We start from the raw sequence: 11,290 nt of genomic DNA on the forward strand, positions 1-11,290 counted from the left end.
GGGGTGTCTCCAACAGTTTTATGGGAGGGAGCCAAATGTGTTCTAAGGGGCAATATTATTGCAATTTGTTCCAGATTTAAAAAAAAGAGAATTGCAGAACAATTAGTATTAGAAAATAAAATCAGAACATTGGAAAGAGAATTTCAGACAACTCGGACGGATGATTTACTAGACAAACTAAATGAGACTAGACAACAACTGAACAACTTGTTAACCTATAAAGCAGAGGGGCAGCTGAGATTTACAAACCAAAAATATTATGAATTTAGTAATAGGGCTAGTCGTTTGTTAGCATTTCAGCTGCGTAAATCGCAATCAAGCAGAGTGGTGCATAAAATAAAGTGCCCAAAATCGGGGGATATGATGCACCAACCGAAGGAGATTGCAAAGGCATTTGCTAACTATTACCAGGAGTTATATAGGGAAGAGGACTGCCCAAATAAGATGGAAAAGACTGAAAATTTCCTTAAATCAATTCATCTTAGTAAACTGACCGAGGAGGAAGCTGACCAAATAACAAGCCCAATAACAAAAGAAGAAATTAAAAAAAGCATTATGAAACTTAAAAATAACAAATCTCCAGGAGTAGATGAACTCCCTGGAGAATATTACAAAGTGTTTGAAAAAGAGCTGACGCCGATTTTGCATAAGGTTTACAATTATGCCCTCTCAGAAGGTGTTCCCTCCCGGTCATGGTCTGAAGCCATTATTAGTGTCATCCATAAAGAGGGCAAAGACGCAACACTCTGCACCTCTTATCATCCCATCAGCCTTCTATGTGTTGATCTGAAAATACTTACGGCCATCATTGCAAACAGAATTCAAAACCACATAAGAAAACTTGTAAAACCTGACCAGACTGGTTTCATTACACGAGACAAGGAACAGATAATGTCAGAAGAGCCTTAAATTTCCAAATAATAGCGCAAAAAAGAAATATCCCATCAATGCTTCTCAGCTTAGATGCTGAGAAGGCGTTTGACAGAGTGGACTGGGCCTTTCTACAGCAGACTCTCAAACATATGGGTTTTAATGACACCTTTATCAAATGGATCCAAATATTTTATAAAGACCCCAGGTCAAGAGTAAGGGTTAATGGCCACTGCTCTGATTTTTAGACAGGCACTAGACAGGGTGAAGTCCTCTCCCCCTCTTTATTTGCACTTAGCATAGAGCCACTGGCTGAACTGATTAGATCCAATCCTCTTATACAGGGAATAAGAGACGAAACCAATGCTCCCCATAAGTTGTCTCTTTTTGCTGATGATATTTTATTATTTTTGGAAAATCCAATTACCACCATCCCTGCCCTGCTCCAAAGCCTTAATGAGTATAGTACTGTATCGGGATATAAAGTTAATACAAACAAATCTGAAGCATTAATGATTGTTGGGAACTGGCCATCAAAGTTAGATAATTTGGTCTCATTTAGACACCCCACACAGAGGTTTAAATATCTGGGAGTAACAATTACCCCTAAGACCACTCAGTTGTTTTCATCTAATCATGAAAAGTTATTTAGGGAAATTAAAACCGATTTGAATAGATGGGATATACTTCCACTTTCTCTCCTAGGAAGAATTGAAAGTATTAGAATGAATGTTCTACCAAGATTATTGTTCATTTTTCAAAGCCTTCCTGTTGTTGTACCACAATCTGCATTCAAATCATTAGAAGTGCATTTCAAAATTTATTTGGCAGAACAAAAGGCCAAGAGTGCGCCTTAAAATTCTGATGTCAGATAAGGGTAATGGTGGTCTGGGGCTGCCTAACATAAAAATGTATTATTGGGCTGCCCAAATAAGAGCAATCGTGGCCTGGATCATTCGTGATCCAGAAACAGTATGGGTCTCCATGGAGGAGGTGTCAATGCCTGGAATATCTCTATCGAGGCTCCCATTTGTTGGTCTAGAGACAAAGAAGAAATTAAAGATAGAAAATGTATGGGTTAAAAACACTCTAAAAATCTGGAACCAGGTACAAAAACAATCAAGAGGATTGGTGGCCCTCTCACGAGCCATGTCCATAAGTCAGAATATTGAGTTTCTTCCATCTCTAACGGACAGGGGCTTTGGGATGTGGGCGGAAAAAAAGCTTTTTACTGTAAACCAACTCTTTGAGGGAAATATAATGAAATCTTTCTCCCAACTAAGAAACAAGTTTAATCTACCCTCAGGGGACCATTACAGATATTTACAAATAAGGGACTATTTAACAAAACATAAGAATTGGGATCAGCTCAGAAGAGAACCAACAAACATAGAAAAACACTTGATTCATCAGATTGAAAACAAGGGTGTAATGAAAAAACAAGTGTCCTTAATTTATTGCAAACTGATGATGGATATGTCGGATAACACACAACATATAAAACAACAATGGGAAATGGAACTCAATGTGACATTGGATGATGATACTTGGGTAGATGTTTGTTCTGGTTGCCATAAGGGAGTGGGGAGTCAAATGTGGAAGGAGTTTGATTGGAAGTCTAAAATTCGATTTTTCAGGACACCACTAAAGTGTTTCCGTTCTGGTAATAGTGGCAGCAATAAGTGCTGGAGAAACTGTGGACTGGTGGGTGATCAAACGCACATATTTTGGGACTGTCCCATTGTTCAACACTTTTGGACTGAAGTTAAGGGGATTGTGGAAAAGCTCCTTAAAGTGAATCTCTCTTGAGACCCTTTAACGTTTTTACTGGATAAATTTCCAGAGGATCTGTCCCATGACCAGGAAACTTTGCTACATCTCCTGCTAATGGCTGCAAGAAAAAATATAACAATTAACTGGTTTAAACCTGAACCACCCACGGTTTCACAGTGGATACAAAAAATCAGACAGTTATATTCAATGGAACAGTTGACAGCACAAATACAGCTGAAGACTCAAATCTTTGAAAGAAGATGGGGACCAGTTCAAAGCCTCATTGGATAGGTCACTTATGTCTCTAAGTTTGTATTTTTGCTTGAAGTTTGTCTATTTACTTTTATTTATTTTTTTTTTCCTCAGACCTATATTGTCATTATATATATCTTTATTTGTATGCTCGGGCCCAATCTCAGGACTGTTCTTATTACTGTTTGTATTTATGTTGACTGCTGTCAATAAAAGTTCAAAAAAAAAAAAGAAAAAGAAAACAACAACAAGTTATTACAAAGTAAATATGAAAATTAAATTAACCGGAGAAATAAATTGAATAAACTAACTTACAGGGCTGAGGTCACACATAGGAGGGATCACCAGTGCTCTATTGTGTTCAAAAAGCACACTTACACACGCACACTTACACACACACACACACACACAAGCAGTAATGAATATGCACACACACACGCTCTCTATCTCTCTCTCTCTCACACACACACATGCACACACACACACACTACTGCTGTCTGCTCCTGCAGAGGATTCTGGGTAAATCTCTCATCAGTCTTCAGCTCAGTTTCACTGATGATCCAGGAGAATAAAGCTCAAACCCAGGGCAGAGCGGCTCAGTGAATGTGGTCTGGACTGAGTGGATGAGGCTCATTGTGTCTCCATAGATGTTGTAGAAGATCAGAGTTCCTGCACTGTGATCCACAAACACTCCTATTCTCCTGCTGAGCCGCTCTACTGGGAGAACAGTCTCTGTGTTATTGTGACTGAATGAGAATCTGGAGGAAGAGCAGATCAAACTCCAGGACTGAGCATTACATACAAACAAACACTCAACACCTCTTCCCTTCCTCCTGATGCTCTTATAAGACACTGATATACACACAGCACCTCCACTCCATTCAATCTCCCAGTAACAGCGTCCACACACACTCTCTCTGCACAACACCTGAGGACAACAGTCAAATCTGTCTGGATGATCAGGATACGGCTGATACTCTCTCACACGCTTCACCTCTCTGTTCTCCTCAGACAGAATGAGTTGAGTGTGTGCTGTGTTTGGATCCAGAGTGAGGAAACAGACATCTGAACACAAGAACACACACATTAATAACCACAGCTCTGTGTGTGTGTGTGTGTATGTGTGTGCGTCTGTTTGTTTGTGTGTGATTGTGTGTGTCTGTTTGTTTGTGTGTGTGTGTGTGAGAGAGTGTGTGTGTGTGTGTGTGTGTGAAAGTGTGTGTATGTGTACTTGCTTATGTCCAAAATGAGGACTTTCGCCAGAGTACACACCAGTAAAATGAGGACCACCTTGACAAATGAGGACTTTTTCTTGGTCCTCATTTGTCTGACCATATAGCAGTATTCAGCATGCTTCAAAATGGTGTCCTGGCTTAAAATCTCACTTGTCCTCAAAATGCACTTTTACATGATTTGTGTATCTAAGTGTGTATCCCCCCACCCCAAAAGTGTGTATAACACAGCGCCCTCTAGGAGAACTGCAATGACGCAATGATACACACTTTTGGGATCTGGCCAATCAGAAAGATACAAGGAGGATGTCACGCCCCCTATTGATCTGACGAATCAGAGGCGAAGTGCGTAAAAATAAAGATGGCGGCAGCAAGTTACTATGGTTACTTCACAGAATAAAAGAGACAGTATGAATAAAATTGCACTTTAATTAGTATTTAAATGAAAATGACCAAACTGCGTCAAGAAAGCCTTATATTTGGTGTCCTTAAGCACGGTACTTTATTCTAGGTTTGAATCGTACTGTTTCTGCGCAGATCGCGTTGTATCCCCGAGGGAATGGATAACACGGAAGTAAGTTACAGTATGTAACTTAGGCGGTACAGTAGCAGATCCGAGAAATACTGTGGCATAATAGCGCGAAACGGCCCGCGAGAGCGACACGCAACAGAATCAAACGTTTTCCTGGTTTGTGTGTTGTTTGAACTGTCTGTCTGTCCTACACTGTCAGCGACCGCACCGCGCACCTCCCCCGCCCGCAGCTACGCTCCCTCCGGCTACAAAGAGCTCAGCTGCCCAGGAACGAAAGGAGGAGAGGAGCTCCGAGTCCAACCGGGAGGAAATTAGGCGGAATATAATATATAATTTGATGTATATCCGTGTATAATAAATGGTATCATCACTTGGAAACTTTTTGTATACATGTTTAACTTTTTTTCCAGAGTTCTGTTTATCTAAATAACATGTTAATAAGTATTTGTTTAAGTTAAGAAAGCTAAAATGCCAGGTTTAAATCATTTTTCTAAAGAATGAAAAGTGTATTATTTATATTTTCTTTGCACTGAGATTTACATATATTATAAATAGTATGAGTGAATAAATTTCTTATTGAGTAATTTAATTACATTTTAGATAAAGATAAATATAATCAGTGATGGGAGTATAGTCCAAAATAATCAGTTTAATTACTGTAACGAAATCACAAAGTGAATATATATTTTTTCTAAAACTTAAAAAATGTAAAAAATAATAAAATAAGAAATACTTCAAGCCTGTTTATTTCATTCAAATGTAAACAATGAATTAAGACATTTGCCAGGTCTATAATATAATATAATATATATATATATATATATATATATATATATATATATATATATATATATATATATATATATATATATATCTATAGTATAATATATAGTTAAATCACTTGGAAACTTTTTATATGTTTAACTTTTTCCAGAGTTCTGTTTGTTATCTAAATAACATGTTGATAATAAAGTATTTGTTTAAGTTAGGAAAGCTAAAAGGCCAGGTTTAAATTATATTTAAAGAATAAAAAATGTTTGATTTATATTTCCTATGCACTGAGATTTATAGAGATTCTGATAGTATTGAGTGAAGTGATTACATTTCTTCTTGAGTAATTTAATTATATTTTAGATATGGTAGAAAAGCAATTTACAGCCTTTTTTAAATGCTCAGACACTAAACGTGAAAACTGACACAGACTCACTGAAACTCTTCACTCTTACCTTATTAACACCAATTCTACAAAACTACAAGTCCATTGCTGTAGTGTATTTGTGGATATTTGTTTGTGTGTTCAGTTACTAGTTTCAAGAAATATTGATAAGTATTCTGGAAGAGCTGTAAATACAACTTTAATGTTGTAGTAATTCATTACTTTTTTTAAATCGTTTACCCAACACTGATAATAATAATAATCTATTAATACTACATGCATTTGATATTTTTCAGCCAAATTCTTAATGGAATAAAGCCATGGTCTTTCTGTAATAACTTAAGCTCAGGCAGTTTCAGACACTCTTTACACAAAAGTCTAAACAGATGTGTGTCCACTATAACAGATTTGCACTGTGATGCTCTTGTTACAAAACACCACACAAAAAGAGTGACAGTTAAAAACAAATAAAACACTTGGAATGATACGATAGCTGTATGAATGTGTGCCAGTTCTGTATTATTTTTTTCACAGCTGCATGTGCAAAATATGAGCCAGAATAGACACAGGTGTTACAATTTTAGATATGAACAATGGCGACAACCTAAAAAGAGGGAAGGAAAAGAAGGAGGATGAGGAGGATGAAAGAGCCTGATCAGCATGGTCAGAGGGTAGGCCTCAGACTGAGCTCTGTATGAACACAGTCAGTCTCTCATTGACAGAAGTTTTAGTTGCCTTGCTTTGCATTCACTGTTTCTATTAAACTTGTGCTTTTTGCATAATGAGAGTGCTGAATACACAGATATTGTGATTTCACCTAGTGGAACATGTTCTTGGATCAACATCTCACATGTGTGAAACTCTTCCTGGAAGGCTACAGGTCACAGTTCAGCTTTACTTCAATGAAACATCCCTGATCAAACTAATTGAGTCCTCCAGGCTTGTTTGAAACAGACATTATAATATATAGATGCCCCATTAACAAGCCTTGATATCACTTTTATGAACTTGAAAAGTATAACTTTGTTATAACTAATTCATTGTTTGGTACAACAACTATACCGTTTTACCATGAAGAGTTTTTACTGTGGGACAGCTATTTAGAGCCATTTATACAGTATATGCATTACAAAAAACTAAACTCATAACAAAATTAATTATGGGATGTTGATCTCTGCTCTGTCCACTTTTTTGATGTTGAAAATTCAACTCTACAGTTTAACAAAGTGACTTTTATTGACATTTCAGTATTTGAATGATGAAGTGTATAAGAAATAATATCTAGAGAAATACGTCTGTAAAATAACAGGAAATGTACTGGCAGCTTATTACAAGCTAGTTTAAATTGGATATACAACACCAACCCAGACAATAGATCACTTTAAACCAGGGGTGTCCAAACTTGGTTATGGAGGGCCATAATCCTGCTGAATTTAGCTCCAACAGACCTGCCAGGAAGTTTTTTTTTTTTTTTTTTGACACCATAAAATTATAATCAGTTAAGAAAATATACTGTTCTTATATTTTATATCAGGCAAAACAGCAGCTCCTCTGTTCAGTTGCCTCTGTTTATAGCGCAGTCATAACCGGATTAACCTCGTTGATTTATCGGAACAACGGACTGAAGCGGACCATGAGGCGTTTAGCTTTCTATTATAATGTCTATGGTTTGAAACCTAAAGGTTTGTTGAAGCAGGCTGGGAACTAAACTGTGCAGGGCTGTGGCCCTCCAGGAACTGAGTTTGACACCCTTGACCTGTTGAACCTGGAACAACATTTCTATTAGTCAATCAGATTGATGAATAAGTTCACATTTTATGTTAAGGTTGATTTACATTGAGGCTTACATGCTTCTACATCATTGTTGTACGACTAATCATCCTCTCTGATATTGAGAATAATTTACAGTTATGGCTAGGTTTATGCCGACAAGAAGTTGTCTAACAGCAAGAAGGTCGCTGGTTCGAGTGTCATCTGGGCCAGTTGGCATTTCTGTGTGGAGTTTGAATGTTCTCCCCGTGTCGGCGTAGGTTTCCTCCACAGTCCAAACCCATGCGCTATAGTGGTACTGATCAACTACATTAGCAGTAGTGTATTAGTGTGAGTGAAAATGATGGGCCCACTGTATAAAATATGCAGTGGCGTAGCAAATGGGCCCGCTGTATGAAACATGCCAGAGTAGTTAGCGGTTCATTCCGCTGTGGCGACCCCTGATGAATAAGTAACTATGCTGAAGGATAGTGAGTGAGTGAGTGTGTGAGTTAGGTTTAGCGGTAGGGATTAAGCAGTGGCGTAGCGGATGGGCCCGCTGTGTGAAACATATGCCAGAGTAGTTAGAGGTTCATTCTGCTGTGGCGACCCCTGATAAATCAGTAACTATGCTGAAGGACAGTGAGTGAGTGAGTGAGTGAGGTTTAGGGGTAGGGATTAAGCAGTGGCGTAGCGGATAGGCCCGCTGTGTGAAACATATGCCAGAGTAGTTAGAGGTTCATTCTGCTGTGGCGACACCTGATAAATCAGTAACTATGCTGAAGGACAGTGAGTGAGTGAGTGAGTGAGTGAGGTTTAGGGGTAGGGATTAAGTAGTGGCGTAGCGGATAGGCCCGCTGTGTGAAACATATGCCAGAGTAGTTAGAGGTTCATTCTGCTGTGGCGACACCTGATAAATCAGTAACTATGCTGAAGGACAGTGAGTGAGTGAGTGAGGTTTAGGGGTAGGGATTAAGCAGTGGCGTAGCGGATGGGCCCGCTGTGTGAAACATATGCCAGAGTAGTTAGAGGTTCATTCTGCTGTGGCGACCCCTGATAAATCAGTAACTATGCTGAAGGACAGTGAGTGAGTGAGTGAGGTTTAGGGGTAGGGATTAAGCAGTGGCGTAGCGGATGGGCCCGCTGTGTGAAACATATGCCAGAGTAGTTAGAGGTTCATTCTGCTGTGGCGACCCCTGATAAATCAGTAACTATGCTGAAGGACAGTGAGTGAGTGAGTGAGGTTTAGGGGTAGGGATTAAGCAGTGGCGTAGCGGATGGGCCCGCTGTGTGAAACATATGCCAAAGTAGTTAGAGGTTCATTCTGCTGTGGCGACCCCTGATAAATCAGTAACTATGCTGAAGGACAGTGAGTGAGTGAGTGAGTGAGTGAGTGAGTGAGGTTTAGGGGTAGGGATTAAGCAGTGGCGTAGCAAATGGGCCAGCTGTATAAAACATGTCAGAGTAGTTAGTGGTTCATTCCGCTGTGGCGACCCCTGATAAATCAGTAACTATGCTGAAGTGAGTCAGTGAGGTTTAGGGGTAGGGATTAAGCAGTGGCGTAGCGGATGGGTCCGCTGTGTGAAACATATGCCAGAGTAGTTAGCGGTTCATTCTGCTGTGGTGACCCCTGATAAATCAGTAACTTATCTGAAGGATAGTGAGTGAGTGAGTGAGTGAGGTTTAGGGGTAGGGATTAAGCAGTGGCGTAGCAAATGGGCCCGCTGTATAAAACATGTCAGAGTAGTTAGTGGTTCATTCCTCTGTGGCGACCCCTGATAAATCAGTAGCTATGCTGAAGGACAGTGAGTGAGTGAGGTTTAGGGGTAGGGATTAGGCAGTGGCGTAGCGGAAGGGCCAACTGTATGAAACATGTGCCAGAATAGTTAGCGGTTCATTCTGCTGTGGTGACCCCTGATAAATTAGTAACTATGCTGAAGGACAGTGAGTGAGTGAGTGAGTGAGGTTTAGGGGTAGGGATTAAGTAGTGGCGTAGCGGATAGGCCCGCTGTGTGAAACATATGCCAAAGTAGTTAGAGGTTCATTCTGCTGTGGCGACCCCTGATAAATCAGTAACTATGCTGAAGGACAGTGAGTGAGTGAGTGAGGTTTAGGGGTAGGGATTAAGCAGTGGCGTAGCGGATGGGCCCGCTGTGTGAAACATATGCCAAAGTAGTTAGAGGTTCATTCTGCTGTGGCGACCCCTGATAAATCAGTAACTATGCTGAAGGACAGTGAGTGAGTGAGTGAGTGAGTGAGTGAGTGAGGTTTAGGGGTAGGGATTAAGCAGTGGCGTAGCAAATGGGCCAGCTGTATAAAACATGTCAGAGTAGTTAGTGGTTCATTCCGCTGTGGCGACCCCTGATAAATCAGTAACTATGCTGAAGGACAGTGAGTGAGTGAGTGAGGTTTAGGGGTAGGGATTAAGCAGTGGCGTAGCGGATGGGCCCGCTGTGTGAAACATATGCCAAAGTAGTTAGAGGTTCATTCTGCTGTGGCGACCCCTGATAAATCAGTAACTATGCTGAAGGACAGTGAGTGAGTGAGTGAGTGAGTGAGTGAGTGAGGTTTAGGGGTAGGGATTAAGCAGTGGCGTAGCAAATGGGCCAGCTGTATAAAACATGTCAGAGTAGTTAGTGGTTCATTCCGCTGTGGCGACCCCTGATAAATCAGTAACTATGCTGAAGTGAGTCAGTGAGGTTTAGGGGTAGGGATTAAGCAGTGGCGTAGCGGATGGGCCCGCTGTGTGAAACATATGCCAGAGTAGTTAGCGGTTCATTCTGCTGTGGTGACCCCTGATAAATCAGTAACTTATCTGAAGGATAGTGAGTGAGTGAGTGAGTGAGGTTTAGGGGTAGGGATTAAGCAGTGGCGTAGCAAATGGGCCCGCTGTATAAAACATGTCAGAGTAGTTAGTGGTTCATTCCTCTGTGGCGACCCCTGATAAATCAGTAGCTATGCTGAAGGACAGTGAGTGAGTGAGGTTTAGGGGTAGGGATTAGGCAGTGGCGTAGCGGAAGGGCCAACTGTATGAAACATGTGCCAGAATAGTTAGCGGTTCATTCTGCTGTGGTGACCCCTGATAAATTAGTAACTATGCTGAAGGACAGTGAGTGAGTGAGTGTGTGAGGTAGGTTTAGGGGTAGGGATTAGGCAGTGGCGTAGCGGATGGGCCCGCTGTAGGAAAAATATGTCATAGTAGTTAGCGGTTCATTCTGCTGTGGCGACCCCTGATAAATTAGTAACTATGCTGAAGGACAGTGAGTGAGTGAGTGAGTGAGTGAGTGAGTGAGTGAGGTTTAGGGGTAGGGATTAGGCAGTGGCGTAGCAGATGGGCCTGCTGTAGGAAACATGCCAGAGTAGTTAGCAGTTCATTCCGCTGTGGCGACCCCTGATAAATCAGTAACTATGCTGAAGGATACTGAGTGAGTGAGTGAATGAGTGAGTGAGTGAGTGAGTTACTAGAGATTGATTTTATCACTGGTGATACTGTGTCAAACCAGTTCTGGAAGCTCAAATTAGTACGATCAGATGTGTTTAGAGGTTAAATTGAGGGTCTGCTGTCCCCTCACTTTCATTTACTTAAAAAACCTATAATAAAAATGTGTATGTGATCTATCAAGCATGTAGTTTGTATTTCATTTTTTTACTATATAAGTTGGCAGTTCATTCCGCTGTGGCGACCCCATGAATGAATGAATGAATGAATATATATAGTAAAAAAAA

The 11,290-nt window shown here is 40.4% G+C and overlaps 1 protein-coding gene across 2 annotated transcripts in view; it reads right to left on the bottom strand.

The window, feature by feature from the left end:
- Positions 1–2,301: 2,301 nt before the first annotated feature.
- Positions 2,302–11,290, bottom strand: part of LOC103909906 (NLR family CARD domain-containing protein 3-like) — a 46,591-nt gene continuing 37,602 nt past the window's right edge. For both annotated transcript variants that reach the window (XM_073948281.1, XM_073948282.1), the window contains one exon: positions 2,302–3,960. In XM_073948281.1, the coding sequence (XP_073804382.1) occupies positions 3,434–3,960 (527 nt within the window). In that variant the 3' untranslated portion in view covers positions 2,302–3,433. The remainder of the gene's footprint in view (positions 3,961–11,290) is intronic.

The sequence above is a fragment of the Danio rerio genome, chromosome 4 (genome assembly GCF_049306965.1).
Source record: "Danio rerio strain Tuebingen ecotype United States chromosome 4, GRCz12tu, whole genome shotgun sequence".
NCBI classification, from domain to species: Eukaryota; Metazoa; Chordata; class Actinopteri; order Cypriniformes; family Danionidae; genus Danio; species Danio rerio.